Below are 17,003 nucleotides of genomic sequence, written 5' to 3' on the forward strand. Positions count from 1 at the left end.
TTTTCATTTAAGTGCTATGTAGGGAAACATTTCCATATCTTAAACATTATAGCCCTATTATAATGATTTATCATCACATGGTAAATACACATTGTATAATGCTTTTTTCTAAGATTTGCATGTGTATGTCCAGCCTGTCACACAATGCATGTTTAATATGTATCATAAAACTGGAAGAGCAATCAGAGAATGTACATATGCATTGGTATATTACATTTCAATGGTAATTTACTATTATACTAATATGCTCTAATGATAGATTGCTGCAGACTCCAAAGTGCTTTCTGTCAATGTAATGCTGATTGTCTATCTACAAGATTTGGACAATACAGAAATCGCAGACATTTCTTGGTTCTATTGCAGCAACTTCCAAACAATGCATTACGCTAATATATGTGGATGAGGGCTGAACCTTCAATTAGCCTACTGTGTTTCGTTTAAGTAACATATATATATATATATATATATATATATATATATATATATATATATATATATATATATACACACAGTGGGGAAAAAAGTATTTAGTCAGCCACCAATTGTGCAAGTTCTCCCACTTAAAAAGATGAGAGAGGCCTGTAATTTTCATCATAGGTACACGTCAACTATGACAGACAAAATGAGAGTTTTTTCTTCCAGAAAATCACATTGTAGGATTTTTAATGAATTTATTTGCAAATTATGGTGGAAAATAAGTATTTGGTCAATAACAAAAGTTTCTCAATACTTTGTTATATACCCTTTGTTGGCAATGACACAGGTCAAACGTTTTCTGTAAGTCTTCACAAGGTTTTCACACACTGTTGCTGGTATTTTGGCCCATTCCTCCATGCAGATCTCCTCTAGAGCAGTGATGTTTTGGGGCTGTCGCTGGGCAACACGGACTTTCAACTCCCTCCAAAGATTTTCTATGGGGTTGAGATCTGGAGACTGGCTAGGCCACTCCAGGACCTTGAAATGCTTCTTACGAAGCCACTCCTTCGTTGCCCGGGCGGTGTGTTTGGGATCATTGTCATGCTGAAAGACCCAGCCACGTTTCATCTTCAATGCCCTTGCTGATGGAAGGAGGTTTTCACTCAAAATCTCACGATACATGGCCCCATTCATTCTTTCCTTTACACGGATCAGTCGTCCTGGTCCCTTTGCAGAAAAACAGCCCCAAAGCATGATGTTTCCACCCCCATGCTTCACAGTAGGTATGGTGTTCTTTGGATGCAACTCAGCATTCTTTGTCCTCCAAACACGACGAGTTGAATTTTTACCAAAAAGTTATATTTTGGTTTCATCTGACCATATGACATTCTCCCAATCCTCTTCTGGATCATCCAAATGCACTCTAGCAAACTTCAGACAGGCCTGGACATGTACTGGCTTAAGCAGGGGGACACGTCTGGCACTGCAGGATTTGAGTCCCTGGCGGCGTAGTGTGTTACTGATGGTAGGCTTTGTTACTTTGGTCCCAGCTCTCTGCAGGTCATTCACTAGGTCCCCCCGTGTGGTTCTGGGATTTTTGCTCACCGTTCTTGTGATCATTTTGACCCCACGGGGTGAGATCTTGCGTGGAGCCCCAGATCAAGGGAGATTATCAGTGGTCTTGTATGTCTTCCATTTCCTAATAATTGCTCCCACAGTTGATTTCTTCAAACCAAGCTGCTTACCTATTGCAGATTCAGTCTTCCCAGCCTGTTTCTGGTGTCCTTTGACAGCTCTTTGGTCTTGGCCATAGTGGAGTTTGGAGTGTGACTGTTTGAGGTTGTGGACAGGTGTCTTTTATACTGATAACAAGTTCAAACAGGTGCCATTAATACAGGTAACGAGTGGAGGACAGAGGAGCCTCTTAAAGAAGAAGTTACAGGTCTGTGAGAGCCAGAAATCTTGCTTGTTTGTAGGTGACCAAATACTTATTTTCCACCATAATTTGCAAATAAATTCATTAAAAATCCTACAATGTGATTTTCTGGATTTTTTTTCTCAATTTGTCTGTCATAGTTGACGTGTACCTATGATGAAAATTACAGGCCTCTCTCATCTTTTTAAGTGGGAGAACTTGCACAATTGGTGGCTGACTAAATACTTTTTTCCCCCACTGTATATACACATACATACTACCAGTCAAAAGTTTGGACACACCTACTCATTCAAGGCTTTTTCTTTATTTTTAAAATTGTAGAATAATAGTGAAGGCATCAAAACTATGAAATAACACATGGAATCATGTAGTAACAAAAAAAGTGTTAAACAAATCAAAATATATTTTATATTTGAGATTCTTCAAATATAATCACCCTTTGCCTTGATGACAGCTTTGCACACTCTTGGCATTCTCTCAACCAGCTTCATGAGGTAGTCACCTGGAATGCATTTCAATTAACAGGTGTGCCTTCTTAAAAGTTAATTTGTGGTATTTCTTTCCTTCTTAATGCGTTTGAGCCAATCAGTTGTGTTGTGACAAGGTATGGGGGTATACAGAAGATAGCCCTATTTGGTAAAAGACCAAGTCCATATTATGGCAAGAACAGCTCAAATAAGCAAAGAGAAACGACAGTCCATTATTACTTTAAGACATGAAGGTCAGTGAATACGGAACATTTCTACTAAAGGATACCAATAAGAAAAGGAGACCTGCTTGGGCCAAGAAACACAAGCAATGGACATTAGACCGGTGGAAATTTGTCCTTTGGTCTGAGTCCAAATTGGGGATTTTTGGTTCCAACCGCCGTCTTTGTGAGATGTGGTGTGGGTGAACGGATGATCTCTGCATGTGTAGTTCCCACCATAAAGCATGGAGGAGGTGTTATGGTGTGGGGGTGCTTTGCTGTTGACACTGTCTCTGATTTATTTAGAATTCAAGGCACACTTAACCAGCATGGCTACCACAGCATTATGCAGCGATACACCATCCCATCTGGTTTGGGCTTAGTGGGACTATCGTTTGTTTTTCAACAGGACAATGACCCAACACACCTCCAGGCTGTGTAAGGACTACTTTACCAAGAACAAGAGTGATGGAGTGCTGCATCAGATGACCTGGCCTACACAATCCCCCGACCTCAACCCAATTGAGATGGTTTGGGATGAGTCGGATGGCAGAGTGAAGGAAAAGCAGCCAACAAGCGCTCAGCATATATGGGAACTCCTTCAAGACTGTTGGAACAGCATTCCAGGTGAAGCTGGTTGAGAAAATGCCAAGAATGTGCAAAGCTGTCATCAAAGCTAAGGGTGGCTATTTGAAGAATCTCAAATATAAAATATATATTGATTTGTTTAACACATTTTTGATTACTACATGATTCCATATGTGTTATTTCATAGTTTTGATGTCTTCACTATTATTCTACAATGTAGAAAATAGTCAAAATAAAGAAAAACCCTTGAATGAGTAAGTGTGTCCAAAGGTTTGACTGGTAGTGTATATAAATAAGTTCATTTATGGTCAGAGCACACTCTATATAACAAATGTACTAAAATAAAGTTAACTTTTTCAACTTTGGTTGAAATTGGAGGGACACAATTAATTCAAATCAGATTGTATAAGAGAAAATAAATCAAGTACATCAACGCTTATTTACATCTTTATCTAACGCCTTCTTCTTCGTCTATGATCAACAATTCTCCCCCGCCTTGGCCGTTGGACGGTTCCATTCATGACTGTGGGTGGTTCAGGACGGGTGGTACCATCAAGAATATCTGGGGGTGGTGGTACAGGGGCAACTGCTAAAGTTGGTTGATTACTTGGACTCTGGGGGTGTAGCTGCTGCGGTTGCTGTGGTAGCGGTTGTATCGGTTGTTGCTGCTGTGCCAGTTGGGGTTGCTGCAGGAACAGTTGTTGCTGTTGTGGTTGTATCTGTATTTGTTGCTGCTGCTGCTGAATTGGTTGTTGAGGCTGTGGTTGCTGCTGCGGTTGCTGCGTTGACTGTTGTGGCTGTTGCTTTTGGGAATGATGTGGCTGCTGCTGTGGTGGTGGTGGTTGTTGTTGTTGTTGTTGCGCCTCTAGGACTGCCAGCAGCCTTTGCAGGAGAACATTGTTTTGCTGTAAGCTGGTTGCCAGTGCCTCTTGAGAGGCCACTAGTGTTCTCATATCTCGTCTGAATCCCTCCCCAAACTCCCGAAGACTCTGCTCCACCCGATCCCCCAGCTGCAGAGCTGCCTCCCCCACGCCACGGAGCTCGTCCTCCAGCCATGAGCCACGAGGAGGGGCCTCCAGCGGTCCCTGCTGGGCCCCTAGTGAGGGCTGGGGACTAGGCTGAGGGGTGCCATTGAGGAAAGGGGCGCTGTAGAGGGGAGAGGGAGGCAGCCAGCGTTCCGAGTTAGGGGGAGGTCCTATTCCCAGTCCTAAACCCAGCTTTTCCTCCATGCTGCTCTCTGCCCCCTCGCATTCCGCCTCTCCCACCTCCCTTTCCCGCTCGCCACTATCCTCCTCCTTCTCAAAGCCGTCCCTCTCCGACCCTTCACCTCCACCCACTGCAGTAAACAAGAGGATAGAATAGAAAACAGTGGTTAAAAAATTCAGTTTTTATATGCATTATCTTGAATGTTCCTACAAGGCTTGAATCTAAGGCTTTACCTCATTGTTAGTGTTCAGATTTACCTGGTTCTGTATCAGTGAAGCACGTGAAACTGGCCTTCCCTCTGGTGCTTTGCTTCTGTCTGGCCTGGTGAAGCCTGGGGCTTGCCTGAGCTGACCGTCCCAGCATGGAAGCCCCTCTGCTGGATGGCAGGTAACAAGTGCGGTGCCTGGCGTCTGCCAGCCTGCCTCCATTGCGTCTCTTCAGGTCGTCCCAGCGCTTCTTGACCTCGCGGAGTGTGCGAGGGACTCTGGACACGCCGTTGACCCGCTCCAGGATCCCTGCCCAGATTCTCTCTCTCTCCCTGCGCCGGAGCCTCCCAGCGGGACCAAAAAGCTCTCCCTCACACCGCGTCACTTCAGAAACCAGCACCTCCAGCTCTGCACCGCTAAAACGACTCTTCCTCTTGCCTGCACCCCCCGCTGCCAACGCAGAGGACATACCTCTGTCTACAGAAAGACAGGGATAATGTTTACTATGTCATATGAGGTGAAACATAAAAATGTAATAGTCAAAACATTATACTATTTACCATAACAGTACAGAGCACCACTGCAAGCATCAATATTGAACAATAGACATGCGTTTAATAGCTAAAAGTTGGTTAAAGCTTACGCTGTTCCATGGACAGGAGGTCATCTGAGGACATGCCAGGGGTCATGATGTTAGGATGCACCACCACCACGTTGAAGGGGAGTCCTCCAGGCAGCCCACTGCTGTGGTCACAGCTGCCCTCTGAGTCCTCATCTTCCCTGGGAAAGCCGTCCTCTGAGACGCCCCCTCCGAAGGGGCCCTCCGGAGACTCCACTTTGATGTGCATGGGAGGCGAGTGCTCATACAGCAGCCCCCCCTCCTCGTAGTACTCAGTCATGAGTCAGGCCTGGTTTACAGACAGACCAACTGACAGTTCCATTCACACAGCGACAGATGGTTGGCCGTACCACACCATTGTTGGGGACTTGAGCAATATCTGCCTGACAACTAAGTAATCTTTCCGTAGGGGCAGCATAAGGCATATGTTCACAGGCTACAACTAAGTGGCACATAAACAAATAAGGGCGCTAGGAGAGCATCTTGTGCAGGGACATACTGGGATCAACATTCACTGTAATGTGCATTCGTTTGCATAAGATATTCTTCATTCATACCAGGTAGCCTACAGCTAAAGTCCTGGGGCAGACGTTCATCAACTGTAAAAGCTGGCCAAGAGAGACATGCCCTCTCTCTGAAAACGAGCCTTTCAATTCCTTTATATTAGTGCAAAAACAACTATATGACAGTACCCATCAACAGAGATACGCAGAAGTGTAGATAAACTTGAGTAACTAGAGGATCGAGGGAAATCTACAAAAGAGAGAAATATAATACATGTTACCAAATAGTTACACAAATTACAAATATCAAATAATTTACAACATAGGTTTCAACTTGATGATGACGTCTAGCACCTTTATAATTGTATAATTGCGTTTGTCGCAGCGATGCGCATTTTTTCTGCACCACATCCGCAATGGTTGCGCATTCCGCATATATTACGGTGACGCTGATCTAGCAATGCAGGGCACTACGCTTCAAGTTAGCTAGCTTTAATCGCGAAAATGTCAATACACTTAGTGGGATAACATGTTATTTTACTCACCTCACGATTACCACACGAGGAATACAAGACAAAACAAAGACAAATTTGATGCAGTAGTCTTAAACGTAACCCTCCCATCAAGCTTGAAATTGTACACAAACCGTAGAGCGTCGCTGAATATTGACGTCACCATTTCACATGTTCCCAGCGCTAGATAAAGGGAATAGGAATTTGTGAGGCATTTGCCATTTGAAGTTCACCAATTCAACAATCAGCAGACAAACGAATACAAACCTTTATTCATTAGCTGTTGTAGCTGAATAGCTGAGACTGAATATTCTTAATACACAATTGGAATGCTCCACGTTTAGGTTAATTGGATTGTATGTATATTGTCAGAATATTCTACTTCATTTAAAATGTTTTCTATACAGCTGAAAGAATACATTTGTGTAAAAGGTCCATTAATTAACCTATGAAGAGATAAACAAAAATATGTTCTACTCATGTCTATTGCAGCTGCTAGTTCACGTGTCATCATATTTCCACTGACAGATGTGCATTCTCATGTCATCAAGTTTCCAGGAAATGGCTCACCTGCTAACAGTGCATTTTAGCATGGAGAGGAAACAGATAGGAGACAGTGTACAATTGGAATTGAACAGATTTAGCTGTTGTCTGCAACTATTTTGCTTTAGAAGTTAGACATAATAAGCACTAGCCATATACCTGTTTCATACCTTCCTAAAAGCACATATTGCACTCATAGTAATGCACTTTAAAGAATTAATAAGTCAAAGACAGTGGTTAATGTCAAAATATGATGTTTTTATTTTCTCATAACAGTTGTTATCATGGGTTTCTGTCTTAGAGAATATGTCTCTTCCAGTATAAATAAATTAGTTGCAGGACATTGTGCTGCTGATCCAGAAGTTGTAGTTGCAGACCTTGACGTAGACACCAGGCTTGTTCCTCTGGGCACAGCCGTAACCCCAGGACACAGCACCCTGCAGCTGCCCGTTGCCCACCGTGGGGCCACCGGAGTCTCCCTGAAAGAAAGAGATAGAGAGAGTAAGGAAGAGGGACAAGAGAAAGGTGGTTAGAGGTGCATCTTTCAATATTGGTTGAAGCTGGTTAATCACAACAGATGAGAGCTTTTAACAAATCAAATGAAAAGGACAACAGTGGAAAGGTGCACTATGAATTCAACTCAGGTTACCTGGCAAGAGTCCTTGCCTCCCTTCATGAAGCCAGCGCAGAACGTGTTGGAGGTGATCTGTCCAGGATAGGCGCTGTTGCAGCTGCTGCTGCTCAGGATGGGGAGATCCAGGCAGAACAGTTGGTCGGGGTAGAAGGCTAGAGACAGGCAGAAGATAATTAGTATATCAAACATTCTCCCTTTGGTTCTGAGAGGTCACTGATATCATTTGCCATCAGTTTGATAAACAACGAATACCAAAAGTGTGGCTGTTGTAACTTGGGTGCATGATGACCTTCACTAACAATCTTGTCATACTCATCCTCAATGGGGGCAGCGACTGAAATACAGACAGAAAGAATCAGTGTGAAATTGCATGGAAATACAACTAATGCAAACAGAACAGTGCCTGTGTTCAGTAAATATTCACTATTCACCAAGTATTACCACAGGATGAACACCAATGTGAACTTAAACAACGTTTCTGAGAATTTCTCTCATTGAGTAAAGCAAGGACTTACATGCAATGGCAAACAGAGCCAGGAGAATAACGTACTTCATGATTGTGTTTTTTGGCTGCTACCAGTCGTGAAAAAAGTACCCAATTGTCATACTTGAGTAAAAGTAAAGATACCTTAATAGAAAATGACTCAAGTAAAAGTGAAAGTCACCCAGTAAAATCATACTAGAGTAAAAGTCTAAAAGTATTTGGTTTTAAATATACTTAAGTATCAAAAGTACATGTAATTGCTAAAATATACTTAAGTATCAAAAGTAAAAGTATAAATCATTTCAAATTCCTTATATTAAGCAAACCAGACGCCACCATTTTCTTGTTTTTTAAATGTACGGATAGCCAGGGGTACGCTCCAACACTCAGACATAATTTACAAACGAAGCATGTGTTTAGTGGATCTGCCAGATCAGAGGCAGTAGGGAGGTTCTCTTGATAAGTGTGTGAATTAGACAATTTTCCTGTCCTGCTAAGCATTCAAAATGTAACAAGTACTTTTGGGAGCCAGGGAAAATGTAAGGAGTAAAAAGTACATAATTTTCTTTAGGAATGTAGTGAAGTAAAAGTTGTAAAAAATATAAAATAGTAAAGTAAAGTACAGATACCAAAAAAAACGACTTAAGTACTTTACACCACTGGCTGCTAAACAGGACTCAATCATGAAGACAAACTGTTATATACCCACTCCACCGGCCACATTATCTGATCTTCACAAGGATTTGCACTTCTGTGAACAGTGGGCCTATATCTGACGCTCAAACATTACCCTACATGCAAAAAACATTATGTCCACCTGAAGTGACACAAGCATCCGGATTATTCAAATTCTTATTTTTATACACACAAAACGTAGTTGTATATTTGTACACTTTTAACAATTGCATGGTGGGTGGTTCCATTGTCGTTTCCTTTCTCACGGGTGTGAAAAATGTCTTCCTGTTCCCTAGGGTCTTAACCCCAGCACAGTGAGTACACTGCACAGTCACAGAGCAGCACAGAGACGCATTAGAGTACAGTTTATGTTATAGTTTAATTGGAATGACAGAGGAAAATAACATGACAATGTCTGAGTGTATCATTGACAACACAAAATGCATTAAAAGGGAGGAACGAGACTGTGGTGATTATGATGAGTGGACTACGGGCAAATTTGTCAGTGTAGAGACCCTGAAAGGACATGATTCCGGTACCAAGACAGAAGACACCACACCAAAGAGTAGACCTGGAGAAAGTAACTCAGGCTCTGAGAGCTCGATGGGGAGACGTTCCAGAGTTGCTGCAGTGTGTCTGGGCCTGCTGTGTCTTCTCCTACTGGCTGGGATCATGGTCCTGTTTGTCTACTATAATACAGTCACTGTCAGTTTGGAGGAGAGGTTGTTAGTTTATAGAACCAGCAACAACAACCTGACTGAACAGAGAGACGAGCTACAGATCCAAAACAAAAACCTTGATAAAGAAAAGACAGATCTAAAGAGAAGGTACACTATGCTGAATCAAACCTGCCCTGAAGTATGGAAGAAGTTTGGTTCCAGTTTGAACTACATCTCCGATAGGACTGAATCCTGAGATGAGAGCAGACAGAACTGTCTAAAGAGAGGAGCAGACCTGGTGATTATAAGAGGAACAGGAATTCATCTGTACATTAAAAAAGTTTTTCTGGATTGGTCTGACTGACAGAGAGACAAAGGGGACTTGGAAATGGGTGGACGGGACACCAATGACTACAGGGTTCTGGTCTCCTGGTGAGCCAAATGGTGCCACTATAAACTCTAATGAGGACTGTGCTGAGGTTAACACCTTCAATGACCAAGAGAGAAACTGGAATGATCTAAGATGTAGTTCACGGCAGCACTGGATTTACGAGAAATTGTCTGATCAGTCGCTCGACTTGGTACATGCTTCAGAAAAACACGGGCAAACACACCTACATGTCACACACCACCTGTAAGGCCGAAACAATTCCCCATGACATCATAATCTCACTGAGCAAACAGTACCGACTATTCCTGTCCAGACTAAACATCTATTCTATTCATTGTGTTCACATTGTACCAAACGTTTTAACCTTGTTATGTCATGTTATGTGTTTATATTTGTCATATCTGCCATGTTTTGCCTGTAATGATGCCAAGAAAAATTCCTAATGCATAATAGAGCATTACATTATTCTATTCCATTGAATTACATTCTAGTCACAATCTAAAAATAATTTCCTACCCTGAATATGGAAAAATAATGCCTTTCATTAATTTATATGCAATTAAATACATTCTGAAAATGTGCAAATGATGAGTGACATTATGCTGTATTTGTAACACCATCTATGATACTGTACAGGATGTATAGGTATGTCTGAGGTGAATAAACCAATAAAGGAAGAAAAACATGATATCATTAGATTACAACAATTAGATATCATGATCATATGATTCATGTTGTTATACTGTTTGTTTTAAAGCTCTTTTTATATAAATGAAACAGGCTCAGTAACAAACAGCCTATATTGATCAATTAAGCTGAGGAACCCTTAGACACACTCCTTTCTGACCAAGACTGGAAACCGTTGCAAAATGCCAGGCTTACCTTAAATGCTGGGTCATGAAACTCCCCCTTGTGGCCTCATAATGAATCTATTTCGGAGAACGTTTGTGACACAAAACCAAGCACTGTATGAATACACTTTTCTATATTGCTTCAATGAGGAGTCAAAAAAAGGGGAAATGTCTATTCAGTTTAACATTATAGGAATTTACATAGGGATGTAAGCTAATGCCGTTAAGCACACATCATCAGTTGAGGAGCCTCGTTAGCCATCTGTCCGTTCACACGCAAGTTACTGTTTGAGAGACAGGTACCAATGGAAATGTATACATGTATGTCCTTGGGACTGACCAATGGCAGAGGACAGAGTGGATTTATAAAGGGCTCTGACAGTAGCTCAGCACCGAGGCAAAGACGGACTCAACCATGAAGACCATTATTCTTCTCGCTCTATTCGCTGTGGCATGTGAGTACCGGTCCATTCAACAGGAAAGAATATGTGGGCCTAGAGATTGGAGACTGCATGAAAATAAAACTGAATTATGTATACACTGCTTGAAAAGTTTGGTACATTTGACATTTTTCTTTACAAAGATTTCTCCTTTACTCTCCCACTCAGTCGCCGCCCCCATTGAGGATGAGGATGACAAGATTGTTGGAGGGTATGAGTGCAGAAAGAACTCTGCACCCTACCAGGTGTCTCTGCAGTCTGGCTACCACTTCTGTGGTGGCTCCCTGATCTCCAGCACATGGGTGGTGTCTGCTGCTCACTGCTACAAGTCGTAAGTGACTGATGAAACTTTCTTCAAAAACATTTACCAAAGCCATCTACAGTATGTTTGACATGAAACTGTATTTGGCTAAGTACATCTTGTTAACCCTCCCCTCTCGCTCTCCCCAGCCGCATTCAGGTGCGCCTGGGTGAGCACAACATTGCCATCAACGAGGGCACTGAGCAGTTCATCGACTCAGTGAAGGTCATCATGCACCCCAGTTACAACAGCCGCAACCTAGACAACGACATCATGCTGATCAAACTGAGCAAGCCCGCCTCTCTGAACAGCTATGTGAGCACCGTGGCTCTGCCCTCCAGCTGTGCCAGCTCTGGCACCCGCTGTCTGGTCTCTGGCTGGGGAAACCTATCCGGCAGCAGCAGTGAGTAGCATCAACAATATGCCCACAAATACTTTTGGTATTCATTGTTTATCAAACTGATGATAAATTATATCACTGACCACTCAGAACCAAAGAGAGAATGTTTGAGAAACTAATCCTCTTCTGCCTGTCTCTAGGCAACTACCCCGACACTCTGAGGTGCCTGGATCTCCCCATCCTGAGCAGCAGCAGCTGCAACAGTGCCTATCCTGGACAGATCACCTCAAACATGTTCTGCGCTGGCTTCATGGAGGGAGGCAAGGACTCTTGCCAGGTAAGCTGAGTTGAAGCACTTCCACTGATCCATTAACAGCATTAATGAAAATATGATTCTATAATTTCGAATAACCATTCTTCAACCTAGACTGACTGATACCCTGAAACAAATCTGCTCACCTTTAATTTCTGTCTCCCCCTCTCTCTATTAGGGAGACTCTGGTGGCCCTGTGGTGTGCAATGGTCAGCTGCAGGGTGTTGTGTCCTGGGGTTATGGCTGTGCCCAGAGGAACAAGCCTGGTGTCTACACCAAGGTCTGCAACTACAAATCCTGGATCAGCAGCACCATGTCCTCCAACTAATTATCTAGACTGGAAGAGACATCTTCTCTAAGACAGAAACCCATGATAACAACAACTGTCATGAGAAAATAAAATATATTTTACTTTTAAACACCGTCTTCGGTAATTTTTTCACTAACTGGTTGGATTATGCCTGTTCTAGAGGAACATACACTATATATACAAAAGTATGTGGACACCACCAATTAGTGGATTCTGCTATTTCAGCCACACCCGTTGCTGACAGGTGTATAAAATCAAGCACACAGCCATGCAATCTCCATAGACAAACATTGGCAGTAGAACAGCCTTACTGAAGAGCTCAGTGTCTTTCAACGTGGCACCGTCATAGGATGCCACCTTTCCAACAAGTCAGTTCGTCAAATGTCTGCCCTGCTAGAGCTTCCCCGGTCAACTGTTATTGTGAAGTGGAAACGTCTAGGAGCAACAACAGCTCAGCTGCGAAGTGGTAGGCCACACAAGCTCACAGAACGGGACCGCCGAGCGCTGAAGTGCGTAGCACGTAAAAATTGTCTATCCTAGGTTGAATTACCTAGTTCCAAACTGCCTCTGGAAGCAACGTCAGCACAATAACTGTTTGTCGGGAGCTTCATGAAATGGGTTTCCATTGCCGATCAGCCGCACACAAGCCTAAGATCACCATGCGCAACGCCAAGCGTCGGCTGGAGTGGTGTAAAGCTCACCGCCATTGGACTCTGGAGCAGTGGAAACACGTTCTCTGGAGTGATGAATCACGCTTCACCATCTGGCAGTTCGACGGATGAATCTGGGTTTGGCGGATGCCAGGAGAACGCTACCTGCCCCAATGCATAGTGCCAACTGTAAAGTTTGGTGGAGGAGGAATAATGGTCTGGGGCTGTTTTTCGTGGTTCGGGCTAGGCCCCTTACTTCCATTGACAGGAAATCTTAACGCTACAGCATACAATTACATTCTAGACGATTATGTGCTTCCAACTTTGTAGCAACAGTTTGTGGAAGGCCCTTTCCTGTTTCAGCATGACAATGCCGGTGTGGAAGAACTTGACTGGCCTGCACAGAGCCCTGACCTCAACGAACACCTATGGGATGAATTGGAACGCCGATTGCGAGCCTGACCTCACTAATGCTCTTGTGGCTGAATGGAAGCAAGTCCCCGCAGCAATGTTCCAACATCTAATGGAAAGCCTTTCCAGAAGAGTGGAGGCTGTTGTAGCAGCAAAGGGGGGACCAACTCCATGATTTTGGAATGAGATGTTCAACGAGCAGGAGTCCACATACTTTTGGTAATGTAGTGTACATGTCGTAGCACAGACATTATTGCTATCAAAATGATCAAAAGCTGGTTTGGTCTGTTTTCATCCTATCTTTAATCATGGCACAGGTGAATAATTTTTTTTATGTGATTTAATTTTGAAAACTCCATTTTGACACAAGCTTTTCATGTTGTTAGGGCCGGGACGATACCAGTATCGCGATACTCGTTAGTATTGTGGCAAGGAAACAAATGAAGTGCATTTAACTTAGGGAAACAGCCCTAATGTTGGAAACAAACATCATTACGTTTTCATCCAGAATCACATGTATTTATTTTCAAAGCTATAGCTTGGAAAATAAAAGAACCAAAGAGTCAGCTCTGCTTCGTGTTTTCATTTTTGCCATGGAAAAAATATTGCGATACTGGTATCGTCACAGCCCTAGAAGAGATATGAATTCAAAATAGATTTTGTGAGGATTCTGTTGGTGTTGGAGAGAGTTGGCATAACGGTTGACACTAAGGCCTACAATGAAATGATAGGATCCAGCTCATAAGTGACACGTCATTTCTTCATTAAACAACTTTGTAAATAGTTAGTCAAGGTCCTCCTGGAAAACAATCCTATATATCGCTCCAACTTGCCTCTTGTCCTCTTCATCTTGGTATCTATGCTCCCAGAACCATCCTCTCTCAGCTGGCGTGTGCCTCGGTGCAGTGTTTGGTCAGGGTGCTTTCCTGTATGAATCTCTCTCCACAGGTGGAGCAGCGATAGGGTCGAAGTTGACCCCTGGCAGGTCTAGAAGTCAGGTAGGCATTCCCTGGTGAAGTAGGTGTCGACAGAGATGGGGGGTGCTTGGCCGTCATGTGACGTTCCCAGGTTCGAGGGTCATTGAAGATGATATGACAGTGCTCACAGCTCGTTGGACCAGCTCTGTTTTTTTCATTGTCCATACCTGAAATACCAAGCCGACACGGTGAAAGATCTGTCGATGTGTCCTTGAGCAAGACAGTTAACCCTAATTTGCTCCAGGGGCGTCGTACTACTATGGCTGACCCTGTAAAACAACACATTTCACTGCACCTATTCGGTGTGTGACAATAGAAACATTTAATTTTATTTGATAAAACACTGAAAATAAAATATTATAAAACATGTGACAACTGAAACAAATAATATGTACATAGACTGTTTTAAAATTATTCAAAAATTCTATATACCCTCTGCCTCTCCTCTGCCTGTGCTTTCTTGCAAAGAGACTTCTGGGCCAGTGGGGGGCAGACTCCACTTGCTGTGGGTGCGTTGGTGAGCTGAGAGCAGGCGGGAGGACGGGAACGTAAGGTCGCAGACACAGCAGGCAAACACTGTGCGACCTCGGAGATGTCTCTCATACTCCACTGGGTGCTTGAAGCGTAAATGCCTCTCTTCTGTCTCTGCATCCCGAAAGGTCATGAAGCACTGATGGCACTGAGGAGACTGGGGAGGCTGTGCTGGGGGAAGAGAGAGCAAATTAGACAGGGTCAGGAGAACCAGTGTATACACAAGTGATGTGGTGATTTGCTGCAAAGAGGAAGGGTTGTCAAATACAGGTAAATACTGAGTCATTGGAAAGAGAAAATAACAAGATACATACCATATCTAGATCAGAATAATCAGATTCAAGACACAAGTTCACAGAATTCCAAGTACCTTGCAAATGAGAGGTTAATCCATAGCCTAAACAAGAGGAAATACTAATAAAGAACCAGCCTTACCTGAAACTCTGGTTGAATCATTAGAGATCACTGCAGTGCTTCCCTCCTCTCCCTCCGCCCTGTACGCCTCATCCTCCCAATTCCTCTCCTCTCCGTGCGGTCTCTCCCGGTGGCTTCTGAGTGCCGTCAGGTTGCAGAAGCTCCGGCTGCAGTCATGGCACTGCTGTCGTTCAGCCACAGGCCTGCGGCAGCGGGAGTGTGAGCGCCTGTGGGAGGCCAGCTTGCGCAGGCTCTTGAGTGTCCGTCCACAGACCCCACAGACGTACTGGGACTGGCCCATGTGGCTGCGCTTGTGCATGATGAAGGCAGTGGGCCGGAGGAAGCGGTCGCCACACACTGGGCACCGGAACTCCAGTTTGACCTTGTGGCCGTTGGCGACCCCGTCCTCCCCCGCGATGCCGGTACAGCAGTGTCCCGTCAGCTCCCAGGAGGAACTGAAGCAGCGCTGACACAGTCTGCAGCGCCAACTCGAGTCTGACCCAGAGACATCCTCAGTCTCAACAGCAGACCAGGACCTCTCCTCTGTCTTTAACCTCCTCTGCTTCTTCCAGGGTGTCTGGTTCATCCTTAGGGAGTTGGTCGTCCGGAGCTGGAGTTGAATGCGACCGTGATATAGTGGGATAGCATGAGCGAGGGAAGAAAATGTGTTGACTATCAAGGTTGAAAATATGAGACTAATATATTGTATCATGTGTTGTAAAATTATCAATACAACAATTCTGTTTCTCTGCAAGTGTTGGCTTGCAGGTTCCTAAACACTTATTTGGACCCACCTGTACTGCCTTGTTCTAGGCCCTCTTCTTTCTCCTGTTTGATGAGCATGTCAGATGACAATGGACCATTGGACATCTGCTCCATATCGTCTTCTTCCTCTTGTTTAATGCTGACCATCAGTGTGTCACCATCCAATGTCCCTCCTTTACCACATACCGTGTCCATCAGACTGTTTCTTTGAGATTAGTGGGCACATCAATAGGGTATGATCAAAAAGAAATGGCTTGAACATTTGGTCCTTATTGCTAAGGCTTACTATAAACACTCTGTCAGCTGTAGAACCATACTCTGGTCACAGATCAGACTACTTTTCCCACATGGTTGAATAACACATTTGAGCTATTTCTTCAGTTTATAGCCTACGCAGTAAAGATCACAAATTTTGGTCAAAACAGAACGCATTCATGCAGGATAACTCGGTGACTAATTGGTGCAAGATATCATGTATGGAATATGGCTGTGACCGTCATTAACCTCAAATTCTGTCGCCTACCTTGCCTGCTCCTCAAGATTCAATGGATCCTCTGTCCCTTGCGGTTTAATGTACGGGTGTAAAATATTTCAAAGATACCGGTAAACTACATATCTTGTTTGCAGTAGAAGAAACAACATATTTGCATTATAACTAAATTATATGCATCTTCTCCATTTTCGATGTCAACCGGTGCGCATCCGATGATGGGATTGTGAAGAAAATATTTTTCACCCCAATGTTTTGAAGGTGGCGTGACTGATTTACTGCCACCCATTTGGATCACGGCCCATTCTGTCGTTTGTAACCGTAATAAAATATTAGCGGCGCCTCAACATTATAATAAGGCTTTATTACAATGTTATACTATATATAAGGGCGCAAGAAATGCAATGAATAGTAATTACATTTAGTCACAATTGAAATTAGTCTCAAGGATCATGTTCTTAAGATTAAAATGTAGTCCATAACACATCGATCTGAATTCAAAGTTAAATTTTTGCAAAATGTTTAACCTTACATTGACTGCCCATCATCTGGGAAAAGTTTGTTTGATCTCCACAGTGACCAAACTACAGAACCATGTAATACTTCCATGAGAGCAGAGCCTTTAAAAGGGCATTCTACAACAAAATAAT

The 17,003-nt window shown here is 43.4% G+C and overlaps 4 protein-coding genes across 4 annotated transcripts; 1 reads left to right on the plus strand and 3 right to left on the minus strand.

Moving 5' to 3' along the window:
* Positions 1-3,322: 3,322 nt before the first annotated feature.
* Positions 3,323-6,335, minus strand: LOC311121918 (uncharacterized protein). The gene is made up of 4 exons (XM_084158015.1): positions 6,208-6,335; positions 5,184-5,912; positions 4,592-5,017; positions 3,323-4,464 (listed from the first exon to the last, which is right to left on the minus strand). Exons 2-4 carry the CDS (start codon positions 5,437-5,439, stop codon positions 3,581-3,583), a joined length of 1,566 nt encoding a protein of 521 aa, XP_084014141.1. The 5' UTR covers positions 5,440-5,912; positions 6,208-6,335; the 3' UTR covers positions 3,323-3,580.
* Positions 6,336-7,046: 711 nt separating this feature from the next.
* Positions 7,047-7,906, minus strand: LOC311108000 (trypsin-3-like; the record flags this gene model as incomplete). The annotated part of the gene is made up of 4 exons (XM_084150633.1): positions 7,047-7,196; positions 7,367-7,503; positions 7,641-7,685; positions 7,867-7,906. 4 exons carry the CDS (start codon positions 7,904-7,906, stop codon positions 7,047-7,049), a joined length of 372 nt encoding a protein of 123 aa, XP_084006759.1.
* Positions 7,907-10,777: 2,871 nt separating this feature from the next.
* LOC311122213 (trypsin-3) lies at positions 10,778-12,224 on the plus strand. Its single transcript, XM_084158044.1, has 5 exons — positions 10,778-10,866; positions 11,020-11,182; positions 11,302-11,555; positions 11,693-11,829; positions 11,984-12,224. The coding sequence occupies exons 1-5, from the start codon at positions 10,827-10,829 to the stop codon at positions 12,131-12,133; spliced, it is 744 nt and encodes a 247-aa protein (XP_084014170.1). The 5' UTR covers positions 10,778-10,826; the 3' UTR covers positions 12,134-12,224.
* Positions 12,225-13,509: 1,285 nt separating this feature from the next.
* Positions 13,510-16,625, minus strand: LOC311122090 (uncharacterized protein). Its single transcript, XM_084158031.1, has 5 exons — positions 16,387-16,625; positions 15,893-16,068; positions 15,120-15,708; positions 14,586-14,855; positions 13,510-14,320 (listed from the first exon to the last, which is right to left on the minus strand). Exons 3-5 carry the CDS (start codon positions 15,682-15,684, stop codon positions 14,058-14,060), a joined length of 1,098 nt encoding a protein of 365 aa, XP_084014157.1. The 5' UTR covers positions 15,685-15,708; positions 15,893-16,068; positions 16,387-16,625; the 3' UTR covers positions 13,510-14,057.
* Positions 16,626-17,003: the final 378 nt, after the last annotated feature.

This window comes from Coregonus lavaretus (genome assembly GCF_964263955.1).
Source record: "Coregonus lavaretus genome assembly, chromosome: 3".
In the NCBI taxonomy this organism is placed as follows: Eukaryota; Metazoa; Chordata; class Actinopteri; order Salmoniformes; family Salmonidae; genus Coregonus; species Coregonus lavaretus.